Source organism: Gymnoscopelus braueri, assembly GCF_963280865.1.
Source record: "Gymnoscopelus braueri genome assembly, chromosome: 16".
NCBI lineage: Eukaryota > Metazoa > Chordata > Actinopteri > Myctophiformes > Myctophidae > Gymnoscopelus > Gymnoscopelus braueri.
The window spans coordinates 24,295,608-24,310,717 of NC_137616.1; the positions used below are offsets into that span (position 1 = coordinate 24,295,608).

The window sequence follows — 15,110 nt, forward strand, 5'->3', positions numbered from 1 at the left end:
CTTTGGAGAAAGCCGCTATATAAATGCACAATTAACGATTTATATAAATACACCATTTACAAACAATGTAAGTGGTGCATTTACATTGTCCATTGAGAATTTTCAATACATAAAACAAGAATGGACCACAATTTTGCTTGTCTACATGATAGTGTATTTTATCAGAACCAGTTCAATAAAAATACAGATTTGTTTTAGCAGACTGTACAAATGAATAAAAAAACAAAACGGTTACAACAAAAGTCATTTGCAATGATAACCAATGATATTCGTGCACTTTTACAATACTTACGTGTTTGTGCATTTACATTCCAACACTTTGCATGACAGAATCTATTCTAGCAAAGAAAAAGCAGACTAATACATTGTGGATATGCTAAAACAAGTGATTCATCTTAACATAGTTTCTAGTAGTTTTCTGAAGTATAGTTATGAGGTCAATGAGGGACTGCATGCCCTGGTCCTGTATATTAACAGTGATGTTGGTACACTAAGACTAAATTGTAGTGTGATTTAATAGTTCATACTATTTATACTATGTTTTCCCCCTAATAGTACATATCTACATTTATTCACTTTCTTTACATCCGATCCCTCAAGTATTATATAGTACATCATGTTTTTGGTCTCATTATAGGCCTATATGGAGTCTTAAGAGAAGAGGGAAAGGGAAGATACGGTATGAGTTGGCAATCTCAAGGCTTCAAAACCTCCCTGTTTTGACTGCAGGTATCAAGCCCCATCGTCAAGTACTTTGAGAGACACATCCAACAAATGAATAAATAAATAAATAAATAAATTTTATCATACATTTTACATTACATACAATACATTCCCTTGAGTAAATACCATATGTACACATGCTTTCAGCTTAAGATTGGACATGATGATACGGCCTCTGTACACACAGTTAAAACCACTACAGGCTTGAATCATTACAGTCATCGACTCACTTTACCGGATCCTTTCCCCTCAGCCCCTGCTCCCCTTCCGCCGGTGCCATGTCCTGATCCTGACACCCACTGAGGCCTGTCTTGTGAGTGGGCATGCCGAGGAGGGGGGGACCCAGATAAGCTGGACGGAGAGCGGCTACGTACCAGGAAAGCTCCTCGCTCCTCGCGGTGCTCCTGCCGAGAGGGGGAGGAGCTCTGTGAGCGCTGCAAGGAGGAGGAAGTGCTGCGGGGGCGAGGAGGGGGGCTGAAGAGCATACCGCCACGGTCCTGCATCAGCTGGGTCAGGCTGGCCAGGAAGTCTGCGTCACTGGTGCTACTAGCACGCACTCTAAACCTCCGGCGTCTGGAGAAAACAAACACGCTGTAATTAAAACATTCATCTCTCAACTCTTGATATTCACTTTGCAACGCTACAAATGCACACAACTCATACCTATTGTCGACAACCGCCCGCGTCGGTGGCTTCCCAGGGGGTGGTCGAGGCAGAAATCTGCTCGTTAGTTCGGGTGCGAAAGGGCTGCTCACGGGACGTGGGATCTTACTCTTACTACCAGATGAGCAGGACAGAGAGAGAGGGTCTTCTCCGAGCCATTCAGACCTGCAGCCTCGTTCTGACAAGAGCCTGTCCCTGGGCAAAACGTTGGGCAGATTGTCACAGGAGAGAGATGGACAGGGTGAGTGGGTGGGGGAGCCAGCGACAGGACTGCTCCAGCGGTGACGTCTTTCCATGATGATGTCCCTGGTGGGAGTGGGAGAGTCCAATTGAGAGGCAGAGTCACGCACAGGGATCCGGCTAATCCTTGGGGAGGAGGGACAGTCCCTCTGTCTAAGCAGAGGTGGAGGTGGGGAGGAGGAAACCGTAGCGATGCTCTCCACTGCACCTCCGGCCGAGTCTGCCTGAGGCTGCTGGTTGGGCTCAGAGGAACGGTCAGGCAATCCAGAATCACTCTCTGGGTCGTTGATCAGATGAGCTAAATGGCCTTTGAGCAGGCTTGGCACTGGACTGGGAGCTAACCCCAGCTTCTCTCCTTCCTTCAAGATTTCTTTGGGAGATCCATCTGCTTTGGTGGCTGGGGGCTCTAATGGTATCGCCTCACTCCTTTCTTTCACCGGGGACTGTGGTGCACAGCTGGAGGACTGTGGAGAGAGGACAGCGTTATTCTAACTATATTTTATATTCTTATCACATACAGTACCCAGTCTTTATTTGCCTTGGATGAGCAGGTGATACAATGAAAAGATTGGGCGATAACCATGTACTGAAGGGTCAGCTGCAATATCTTCCCTAGGTAGGTGCAGCTGATTAATCAGCATAGGCTGAAGTGCCAATGCACGCTGAACTGGCACTGTGAGCGACATTGCTGTTGAAACTTGACAACCAAACACGTCTGCAGTAAGATTCAAGACTGCAGATTATTTGGTAAAATTATCGGTTGAGGAGACACTCGAGTTTATTCTGGTGCAAAGGAAACAACACAGAAACACAATCAATTCTCTCCCCACACTGTCTGGACATCCTATCAGGACTATAATTGTTTATTGTTGACAGTAATGTTACACTACCAATTTACTTAGTGATGATCAAATGCTATTTTCTTATTGTCTAATTGCCTGACATTCGCTATTGCCCTCCAACGTCAGGCAAGGCCGAGACGTAGGCAATGAAAATGCCCAGGTGATAATCTGTATGTATATGATGTATTACATTAGATATATTCATCAGTAATTGACAGCATTACAGAACTTCAATTAGAAGTGTATTTTAAAATACAGTACATTTTAGAATACAGTCAGCACCGGTTCTGGGCTGATCAGCGCTCTTGGCGAGATTCCTCTGATGCACCCCTGCATCGTGGGACCCGTTGCGCGCACACGGAATTTTTCGGTTTCTGGGCGGATTCTGATACTTTTCTTTCTGTTTATGGCTACCTTATTTCGGTTTTAGGGTTAGGGTTATGTTACTTAATTCTGATTTTTGCCTGATTTGACCGATTTATTATCAAAACATTTAAAAGTAATTAAAATATATATATTTTTTTTTTACCCCCGACTTTCACGGATAGGTTATTATTTTCCAATGTTTGTTAACCACTCCCAAAAAACAATCACGAGGCACTGCAACTCGTTGTGACCTTGAAGATTTACAGTTTTCGAAACTTTTCAAATTGTTCAAGTGTTTTTTTCTTTATTTTTCTCGGCTATAATGACATGCTCAAAATTGGGATGCCAGGGTTCAAGTGGTTAACTCATTTTGGAACAAAACTCTTTTACTTTATGTGTGCATTTCAGTTTCACATTCAACAACATGCCTGCCCTCCTTACCTGTTCCATTCTGCTCATTTGAAGGACTGACGGCATCTGTCCCAGTATCCCTGGTAGCCTCCTGTGTCCCAGTAGCCATGTGCCGGGCATGGCCATGTGTGACAGAACAGGGCTGCTGGGAACTGATGTGGGTTGTCCGTTCTCGGGTTCAGAGGACTGGAGTGTCAGAGGACGCTGGGGTCCAGAGGACTGGACCCCAGCGTCTGCCTTGTCCTGACAATGGGTTCCTGCTGGAGGCTTGGTGGCTCCAGAGCTGCTGCCTGGCTCCAACTCCAGCATCACCCATTCTTGGGAGTCTCCCTCCCGTGGCACCGGACTGAGGTTCACTGCCACAAAGCCGCTACTTGCCGCGCCCTCCTCCTGGTCAGGGGTTGCTGCGGCTGTGTGCTCTTCATCGCGGATGGGCGTCTGCTCACCGGGTCGCCTCTCAGGAAGGGATTTCTCCCCCACCAGGGAGAGGACTGGGTGCTGCTTAAGGCTGAGAAGAGAGAGGTGTTTGGGGTGAGTTTTACTCCCACATTTATCGTTTATTTACACATGCCTACAAACAGAAGAACTCACTAGGCCTCCAAGAAGCGCTCGATGGTGGGCTTGGGTTCCGGTGCCAGCTTCTTCTCAAACGCCAAGCTCTGGCTGTGTCTCATCCTGCGCAGCAACGGAGCAGCCCGGTCCAAGAACATTGTCTCGGAACGTACCCGTCTGGGGGAACTCTGCACAGAGCCGGTGTTGGGACTCTGGTTTCCCTGGTTCTGACTGTGCTCGTCCTCACTCACCACCTGAGTAGAATAGATGGATTAACCACTACACCATCTCTGCACCACAGAACAGGATAACATCCATTAAAGCCCCCCCCCCCCCTCCAGTATTTTTTGCGACATTCAGCTATTTCATGTTTTTCTATGCCAACCTGTAGTGCTATACATTGGGCTTCATTCACAAAATAATTGTCTTACTTCATTCTTGAAATTAGAGCCTATGAAAAACCAACATGGAATACACAAAACATGCAGAGATCCCTTGATTTTGTACAAGACGATGAATGACGATTGTTCCTAAATTGGATGAATGTGCATGTTCATGATGATTTGCATAGGTAGACAACCAATTAACCACCATAAAAAGCATGCAAATAAGCTTCTCACAGCTTTTCAAGTTTTATTGTTGAGTGGCTGAAAAAAAAACATTTTCAGAAGAAAAGTGTAAATAATGGAGAGACGGGTACAGATAAAAAAAAAAGCATGGCAAGAAATTAGTAATGCTGTTAAAACTGAGAGCAAAAATACTTTATATGGTTAATCAGAAGCCTGATTATCAACAAACATTTTGTTGTCAACTTGAGGTTTGCACTACTGTAGTTGATTTTGCACAAAGAATAAGTAAATTCTACATAGAAGCCAGGTCAGCATAATATCTTCCTACACGTTAACAAACAAAAGAAAGGATGAATGCCATTGTGTTTGTGGAAACATTTGCAAGTACACTTTACAACACCTTTGTGGATTGACTTCGCTAGTCCGCCAGTGTTGCTAAGGCACAACATAAGTTCAAGCCAGAGAAAGATTGTTTGGTGAAAGAGAATGAGGGAAAAGGGTCAAATTGGCTGGAGGGGGCCATTAAGACCTCTTGCACAGAAAGTGTGATAAATAAGAAAGAATGTTTTCAAACACCTACAGATCCCCCCCTACCAACCTTCCTGACGACCGGCTGCTTCTGGTTACGGTTGCGGTCCATCTCCTCCCACACATCGGCCCCTGGCGTTGTGGGTGTGGGGATGGGGGGACAGTTGTCGGCGTCGCTAAGGCGCTCTTGCAGGACGTCCTCTGTGTTCTCCCGCTGCCCCTCACCAGGCAGCACCGAGGCGTTGGCCATGCTGGAGATAGAGGAGGAGGAAGAGAAACAGGAGAGGGGGAGTTGGGACGGTCACTTTGTCTGCTACTTTCCCAATGCAAAGTAGAGCACCCATTTCTCAAGGGTCTCTGCCAGTGCAATTATTTAAAAACAAAAGCCATGTACAATACTACTGACACTTGGATCTAGCAAATCAGATTGAATTTTGACTTAGGCAAAAACAAATGGCAATGGGTTGTACATAAACAGACACTTGTCTTTAACTGCTACATTTTTTTAGGTCATGGATGTTGTCGGTTTAGTTACATTTTGTACCATGTCATTAACATTCAACCGAACTTGTACCAGAATAATTACGTAAGTAAATGTTAGCTTAGCAAAACTGTGTGGTTAATAAGCACATAGACTTTCTTCAGGGAATATTTTCATCTATACTTGTAAAATCAACCCATTGCATTACAAAATAACTTAAATCTGTCAAAAAATAAAGGCGCAATACAATATAAAAACATTGTTCCTCGAAGACCAAACGAACCACAAGATGTTTTGGAAGATGGTCTGAAGTAATGTTTAGTCATGTATATTGTATGGTGAGTTGTAATCAATAAGCTAAACATGGCAGACACACTGACGCACTGGAACGGTCCTTTAAAAAAAAGAGCAATGGTTCCTTCCTTGCTAGAACTAATTATGGTTGTTTTGACATCAGAGACAATAGACTTCTCGCTAATAGGGAAAACATCATACATGTAGCTAACATCACAGAGCTGCTTAGTACAGTTACCCCATGTAGGCTGGCGTTAGGCGGGTCAGCTGCTGAGTGGTTGCTGAGCCACTGATTGTCAGCATATCTTCTGTGCCGCATTTCTCCCAGTCATATGGGTCGTTCTCTAACACGTTGTGGCTCTTCATAGCATTTTCAAACACTGTCATCAGGAGCTGCCGAGAAGCCAAAACACATCTGCATTAATGTGGGGGGGAAAAACACAAAGAAGGTACATGCAGTGTGGGATCAAATTGATGGTCTACCTGATAGTCCGGTTTAGTGAAGTAGTCCAAAGTCAAGATGTGATCCAAGAAGTGACTGAACTCAGAGGGAAGGTGTTTAAGCATAAGTCGATGGTCATATGTCTCTTTGAGATTTCCTACCTGCTCCTAAGAAGAGAAGGGAAAAACAGAGAATTTTATCAGACACATACTGTGGCTCTCTACATTTTAAGATGATGAAGCCATACATAGAACTACATACTTTGTCTTTAACCTTCCTCCAGGGCAGCTGTCCAACCATGAACTCAACCAGCATGTAAAAGAGAGACCAGAGGTCATCATGTCGACCCATTTCCTGCGGAATCAGACACACCAGGATGAGTAGCGCGAAAGTGCTACAATTGAGAACAGAGATGAGATAGCACAATTATAATGACCGCAAAGCAGCATATTGATTGGGTCCAAATGAATCTCACCTTATTCTTATGTGCATTGACAGAAGCATATCTCACAGTGCCTCTGAATCCTGCCACAGGACGAGGCTAAGAGGGAAGAGGGACATTTTGAGCCGAAGAGAAAGAATCATGCTGCTTTAACAAAAAAAAAGCTATTTACAAAGATAAGAAAGGAACGGTTTGTGTCACAGGACTAAGCTGTACCCAAAACAATAAATGCCAGGACCTACACCATGGCATTGTGACTCTGTGATATTCAGATGGTCAGAAGAACATGGGTGAACAACATAGCAACAACATAAGGTGCAATTCAACCATAATTCTTCTACACATGACATTGTTAAGTCACTATCAAGGATTTTGACATAAAACCAAATATAATTAATATAAAAACACAATTTTGATGTAAAGGTTTCTCGCCATCACTTTGTTTTGAACTTGGATTTTTATTAATGGATTGCAATTTGCATTACTACATTTGACAAAGCCCCAGGGTCCAATTTTGCACGTCTTAATAACCAGGTCTTATATCTTAACTTAAGACCTGGAGGCGTGGCCAATGCTATTCGGCCACTCGAAATATCGCGGGCCCTCAGTGTTGGTTCGTAACAAGACGAAACCTAGAAAAATATCCAAACTACCCTTTAAGTAGGGGACAATCCCAAATACTTACTGGACGGACTTCCTGGCAGGAGTTGGTGAACTGACGGGCCAGGCCAAAATCAAGCATATAGCAGCATCTGCATGTGCTGGCTAGTCGGCCCATGGCAAAGTTAGACTGGAAGATTTAAAGACACAGATGTACACAGATTGAAAGTGAAAAACAGACATTCACTTTGTGACAATGACAAATAATAACGGAATACCAATTCAGCAAAGTCATTCTCTGTCTGTGCCCATTTCCATCTATTATTCTGATTCTAAACAGCAGGCCAACTTACGGGTTTGATGTCACGATGCAGGAAGCCAACAGAATGGATACTTTCAATGGCCTCCAGAATCTGTCTACCAAGCCTCAGTGTGGTGGAGGTAGAAAATGTGCCACGGGTCATGGTTCTGCGTAAATCTGCTAGATTCCTCCCCTACACATGTGGAAAACAGTGTTAACATATTACAATCATTAACATGAAACGGTATGTGGTCATAAAATGAGCTGAATACCTTGACAGAGAGCCTACCTGGAGTTCCATGACTACATAATTGAAGCGATCATTTCGGCCACAGCCCACAAAACGGCACACGTGGTCTTTACCTAAGATGAGATGTAAGACAAGCTGTGATGACTGCTTCTTGAATACTCTGAATCAGTACTTCCCAAAGTGTGGGAGAGGTGAACATGTGCAATATTCATATATGTAAAATTCATATCCTGTTTGCAATCAACCATATCTATCTATCTATCTATTAGGGGTGTAACGATACATTTTAACAACGATTCGATACGTATCACGATACTTGGTTGTCGATACGATACATGAACGATACAGGTTAATTTAGAACGATACGATATGTTTCGATTCAGTGATTTAGTCGATACGATACATGAACGATACAGGACAGGTTAATTTAGAACGATACGATTCGATTCAATGACTTAAAATCGATATAGTAACTATTTATTTACCCAAAAATTCTGTGTGAAAAATAAATACCTGGATACTGGATATAAACCCCTCTTTCTCTTTTTTTCTTCTTAAAAGTACTTAGTTTGATATAATTGATTATTTGCATTGCAGAACGATTCGATACGATTATTTGCATTGCAAAACGATTCGATACGATACAAAGTCAAACGATACGATATTTAGCTGTTTGCATATCGATATAGTAGATCGTTGAAAATTCAAAACGATGCATCGATGCAGTTACTGTATCGTTACGGGCCTACTATCTATACATCCAGATTACACAAGACCTGAATAAATAAGGTCAGTAAAGTAAATCATGTTAACACGTATGCTTATGGCTGTATGTTTTTAAACCATATTATTGTATTTGTACTAGGCAAGTTTAGATTCTTCCAAGAATGGCAAAATGAAGATATCCCAAAAGGAGATGACGCTTTATCTGCAGTGCTCTGTACATTTAAAAGCCCCCCCCGCCCCCCTTCACAGAGTACAGACACTATACTCACCCTGGAGTTTCTTTATTACAGCTACCTCCATCTTCAGGACCTGTTTGGGTTGCTGGGCAGACTCTACCTTTAAGGCCACATTGGCTTGGCTTAGCTGGTCTAAAACCTCGTAGATCTCACCGAACCCACCCCCGCCAATCTTCTTCACCTGCAGAAACACAAGAGGAGGAGGAGGAGGAATAAATGGGAAGGCGTCACCTGATGTAGAAGAAAAACCTTGGCGAGTGTGTTTTTTGGGGGCGCTCCTCCCAAGCCCCCAGAACCCAGAGGTTGCATTGAAGCGCATTGGACATGCTGGCCATTCATAAGTACTGCAGCTTAAAACTGCCTGGGCCACTGTCAAGAACGAGCTAAAACAGTTTCGACCAATGGGCTCAACTCACGAGCTTGCGCACGGGGTTGCACATGGAGGTGACGCAAAACACGTCACCTCCGTGACGCAAATCGTGTCACAGAAGCCCCAAATAGGCCCCGCCCGTCACATTTCCCAACCCGGAAAAAGGGGTGATTTAGGAGTATGCGCTGGGTGAGTATTCTCGCGTTACCAGACTGTTGCCTCCCACAATTTTCAAATGTTTCCGGCATACAGTCTGGGACTCGGAAGCTCTGATCATGATTAGAATTTAAACCGGATATGAAGCCTCCTCCCCACTTCCGTTTCGTCTTTACAGTCACGCAAATTTATCCTAATATAAATACAAATCATCTAAGTATATTTAGCTTGCTGCTTAGCAGAAATGGAAATAAAATAATAAAATGTAAAGATATTTTAAAATATATTTTCGTGAACGGAAGTGCCAGTTTGCTCAATCGGATTTCGGGAGTTGTAGTTCCAGACTCTATATAGCATTCAGAGATTGTGGAATAGTTGTCTGGCTAGAGCCAGTTAACATTTGGGGCTTGGGGGTAAGCACCTTTATTTTCACATTTGTACATGTTTGGAGTGTCTACGGGGCATAGTGCAGAAAGTCCATGTCTCCATGGGGCGTGAACCCTACAACTCTCGTAGATTGAAGACGTCAGAATCATAAATACGTCTACGAGGGTTGTATACTACAGCTAACGCGAGACTACTGGGTGAGCAACTCAATACAAGTGGATGGGCGGGATTTCCGGTGCCCCCTCTATTATTTTTAACTCTATGGCTCCTCCTTGCGGTTAATTAATATCTTCTTGCACCACCGAGTTACTCCACAAACACAGAATGACTGAAAAGTGTAAAAGCGAGTGGATAAATGACATTATTGTCTAGCAACACAGTCATGTGGCTAAGTATAAATTAAGCTATGGACTATGTCAAATCAATGTTTAAAGTTCATGTGAATGTATGCGTTTCTTTGATCCTAGCTTTACTTACCACTTTCCATCTCTCCCTGACCACATCTGCCACTGACAGGATGTCTGTCTGCTCGGCAGCCCCACTCATCCTGAGTGCTTTAAGTGCTCCCAACAAGAGCCTGCACCTGGCATCAGTGATGCAGGCCTCTCACTAAAACAAGACAAAAGTATAGGTTAAAAATCCTGCATAGTGTACCAAACTTATTTGATCAAATCTTGTTATTACATGATTAGGCTTAATTATGTAACACAAAGCAAAGAAAACCCTTAATATATGGGAAAATGTACCCTACAGTTATGTTAATAGGTCATGTAATTGTTTTTTATACATCATAAATATTATGATAATATAGACAACTATTGACACAATTATTTTATTTCTAATATTTTACAGTCTGCAGATAAAGAATATATGGCTCTGTATTACTTTGCATTATTGCACCAACATGTATTTGATTAAGAAATCTTATACAATGTGGAAAACTTTCCATTGTGGTCCTGTGTATTCAATTCATCAAGACATTTAAAGACGTACAAAGAAGCCATCAGGATGACATTTAAACCAAATATTAATTCACGTGAAGCATATCACTTGGAGTGCTATTGAACAATGCATTGTATGTTAATGATCACTGTGTGCTAACGTTAACCAAGCAGTCCTGCAGCAGGGATGCTTGATCAAACATTAGCACATGATCATCAAGGGTATATTGTGTTTTATCCCAGAGTCCATGCCAGCATTCAAATATCCAATTCATTGGTTGGCAGGTCAACAAACGTGTCATAAGTGGACCGTAGCAGACTGTATGATGGACACGTCGTTTGTAGGAGAACTTAGATCATGAGATGATGGTTGATGATGCTCAATGCGGCTGCTGCTGCCTGCTGCTGTTAGCATGCTAGGCTAACCTCCGACCCAACTTACCTTACTTGGTTGCGCCATTGCAATCACGTGGGCTGTATCAAATCCAAAACACACAGCTAGTGCGAGGGTGTCCATTTCCACTGTCTGTTATATCATTCGCTGCGATTGTCCATTAGTATTACCCAGGTGAAAATGTCTGTGGCGGACGCATACATAGCTAGCTAGCGCTAAGCTAGCTGGTTACCAGTGGTGCTGAATGTGATGCCCCGCTCCTCACAACAGCATTGATGACGTCACTGGCGTGCAGGGCATGCGTCTCCTGGTGTATCATTCTTCTGCATACCTCTGCATCCTTGCTCAATTTCGGTATTATTGAGTTGAACAGGCTTGGCAAAAAAAATCCGCAGAACCACTGCAAATGCATGCATTGGTTAGAATAAAAAGCTTGCACTTGCATTTGTCAGTCGTACTGCATGAAGAAATTAGCCTATTAGGACCTAACAGTTCAGCTCTTGTGTTAGATCCGTCCACCAACTGCTCCAAGGCTATTTGAGCTGACACTTCATAAAGTGTAGCTAATAATCATACATCGCAATTTTCTGTGAACAAGACTCTTGGTGCAATGCCAGAACGATTTTTTTTTTAAAACGAAAACAATTGTCATCGTGCAAGGTCTAATCAAATAAAATGTGGCAATTTAGCAAAGTCAAATGTAAATCCCATTGCGCTATGAGCATCCATGCGGCAGAGAGCAGGTGAGAGTCGTGAGGTATAGCCTACAACGCTGTGCACATCATCCTGGTCTGCTCTGGTATTGCTCATAGCCTAAATAAAATAAAATAAAAACTTGAATAAAATGACCTACAATTGAAAAGCATCCACTTATCTGTCAAATCCAGTCTGCCTACAGATGTGAGGTTGACCACCTAGGCCCGCTGGCACAGGCCAACCTGGAGCTCAATGCATAGACTGTCAAGAATGTTGGTTGTGTCTGGCTGCTGTTGTAGGGGCTCCCATTTAACACCATGGAGTGATTCAAGACTTGAGTTGCTGTGGTCCCCATGAAAGGACTTGAATTTAGTTTGGACAATAACATCACAGGAACTCAAATGGGAGGAGAACATCACACCTCCATCACCAAAAGGGCCCAGTAGAATGTTCTTCCTGCAACAGCTCAAGAAATTCAACCAGCTGTAGAAAAATGATGTCAGTAGCCCACTTCCACACGACTATCATGAATCCATCCTCACAACATCCATCACCATCTGGTTCATTGCCTCTGCTATCAAGGTCAAAGGCAGACGGCAGGTCAGCTGAAAAGTTGGTTGCAATCTGCTGTCTCCAGTAGCCTACCTGTACTACCGCTACATGACAACCCCTCCAGACACCACCTTTTCCAAAAAAACACCTTTTCCAAAAACCATCATCTTCACAACCACTCACACCACTTTAACAGCTGTTTCCCCATGGCATGACAGTGTCGCTCACAAACAAGCCCCCTGCCCCTCACTGGCCCCTGGGACTACCACTCCCTTCGAAAGGAGGTATACCGTGTTTCCTTTTTCTCCTTTGTACATAATAGTGTTTGCATTTGTTGATGACATGTATTATTGTGTTTTCAAAATGAATTGAATACATAGGACCACAATCATGGAAACAAGTCCAATCAATCAATCACACACACAGCAATCTGGGAACCCATCGCCACACACACACACACGCAGGCACGCAGGCACGCACGCACGCACGCACACACACACACACACACACACACACACACACACACACACACACACACACACACACACACAGATGCACCAAACTGCTTCTACTATGACTTCTCCGGTCTTGCCACTTTTCTGCTATATTGGAATAAAACTAGTGAATAATTCACATTTATTATTTATATTTATATCTTTGAATACTTTCTGTAAAAATATTTCTTAATACTGTCATTCAGTGTAATACATCTAACTCACCTACAAATTCCTTGTAGCGTACGTGCAAACATACACCTGATGTTCCTGCAATCCTGCCAATAATAATTCAGTTTCTGATTACTTCCTGCATTAAACTTGTGCTAGATGGCTGACAGTGCTGGTAAGACTGCGATCCCCCATGCAGGGCTCTATGTATACGTGGTCCACTCCTTTTTTCCATCTACACCATATCTCTTCACCGAAAGTAACCGATCTGCAAGCTCACAACGCGTTTCATTGCACATTGTGAGCTTGTAGATTGGCTATTTTTGCCTAATGTTCGCCCCAGAATACTTGGTCTTAATGGAAGAACATTCCATCACACAACAGATGAAGTCAACTACAAAACACATGATATACTTCAAGCAAACAGAGACATCTTGTGATTGTGTTTCACTTGAGAAGATTAATTAATGATTTTGTCTTAATTTCAAAGAAGTAAAAAAGTATTTGAATTCACAGATATTCATATTGTTTTAATGTAAAGTTACTAATGTAATTAGTAAATCATATTCCCTGCTATGTCTGCTGCATGGTAATGTGTCTCTTTTATATGACCTTTTTGTGAATACATATATGTTTAGCTTGTCCAGAAAGGTTTTGAAATAACTATAGAATTATCTCTTTTTAATTCTATATTGCTTTGAAATATAGCATTTATGTTAAATGTATTGTAAGATGGGATTAATATTAACAGGTTTTGTTGTAGCAGCCAGGCTTATTTTACGTAACTGTAAGAGTCTGAGAATTTACAGAGTGGATGAAACTCATGACAAAAACTGCTGCTTTTGAAAGTACGATTGTCAGGGTAAAGGATGTTCCAAAGAAAAATAGCAAAATATGGGAAATTCTTCTGGCTGATATAATAAATGTAACATCATGAGTAGTGGTATCGATGGGCAAGAGGATATGACTATATTGTATGATGTGAGTGTAAGTGTGCTGGATATACAGTATGTATTTACTGTACACACACGCACACACACACGCACGGCACACACACACACACACACACACACACACACGCGCGCGCATGCACGCGCATGCACGCGCACACACACACACACACACACACACACACACACACACACACACTGTCACACACAATAGTATTATTGGGGAGGGTATGTCTGCCTGTCAAGTGGTTGGTGTTTTTTTGTGTTCCTGTAATGTTTAGTCTTTTGCGCCATGTTTTGTTTTGTTTTGTTTTGTTTTGTTTTGTTTTGTTTTGTTTTGTTTTGTTTTGTTTTGTTTTGTTTTGTTTTTGTAGGAGCTTTCCTTTTGTTTTTAAGGCTGCTGCTGCACAGGGCCTTTATGTGAAAAATGTATTTATTGTATTTAACTCTAAAATAGCCATATATCTATAACCACTATAAACATTTTACATGAACTCTCAAATAGACAAGCTAATAATGTCACTGATAATTAATAACTGTTATGCCACTCCTTTATCAGTGAAAATCACTTATAGCATCTAAATCAGTTTATAACTTATTTGAATGAATACAATGTAATTTTGTACAATCTGTATGGTAGAGTACCGTATGTTAAAACGGTATAACTTATCCATTTGGGGTGGTTGTATTTTGTCTCCCTGCTCTTCTATTGAGACATTTATAGATTGTGTCAAAGTTCATGTCTCACCGCACAACGACACAGGATCAGACACGAATTTCGACATGATGGTCAAGATTCAATGTATCCCCTGTGCAAGCCGGCAGGCTCTATTAGTTCAATGGTAAAAATGTCTGCACTTGCGCAGGAAACCGAGTTCAAATCCGGGGTAGAAGAGGAAAGTTACATAGTGCAGCTTTTAACCCTATGAAGCTTTTTGAAAATAGCCGATCTACAAGCTCACAACGCATGGGGCGCTGTGAGTTTGTAGATCTTGAAAAAATGCGAACATACTATCAGATGGGGGTCCACGGCTAAATACATATTTATTTGGGGGGTCCTTATGAAAAAGTTTTGAGAACCACTGGTTTATATATAGCCATGGATCACACGACGTTTCGTCTGTCACGACCGTCATGGATGAACTTCAACATGGTGTTTGCATTTTCTCCCTTTTTGGCCGTACATCTACATAAACGTTCAAATTTCAAATATAAAGTGCTTACCCCATGGCAAGGGATGTTACAATTCAGTTCGGGCCCTCAGAAGTACCCGTATCTTCCGTATTGTTCAATGAAAAGCATTGTAATCCGATCGGTGGCCATTTTCTCATGG

The 15,110-nt window shown here is 42.3% G+C and overlaps 1 protein-coding gene across 1 annotated transcript; it reads right to left on the bottom strand.

Annotated features, from left to right (window-relative positions):
* Positions 1-787: 787 nt before the first annotated feature.
* Positions 788-11,170, bottom strand: ttbk2b (tau tubulin kinase 2b). The gene is made up of 15 exons (XM_080453329.1): positions 10,963-11,170; positions 10,057-10,188; positions 8,700-8,847; positions 7,744-7,817; positions 7,507-7,647; positions 7,239-7,343; positions 6,587-6,652; positions 6,373-6,465; positions 6,153-6,278; positions 5,908-6,062; positions 4,965-5,145; positions 3,837-4,051; positions 3,276-3,753; positions 1,387-2,090; positions 788-1,296 (listed from the first exon to the last, which is right to left on the bottom strand). The coding sequence occupies exons 2-15, from the start codon at positions 10,123-10,125 to the stop codon at positions 942-944; spliced, it is 2,910 nt and encodes a 969-aa protein (XP_080309455.1). The 5' UTR covers positions 10,126-10,188; positions 10,963-11,170; the 3' UTR covers positions 788-941.
* Between the last annotated feature and the right edge of the window lie 3,940 nt (positions 11,171-15,110).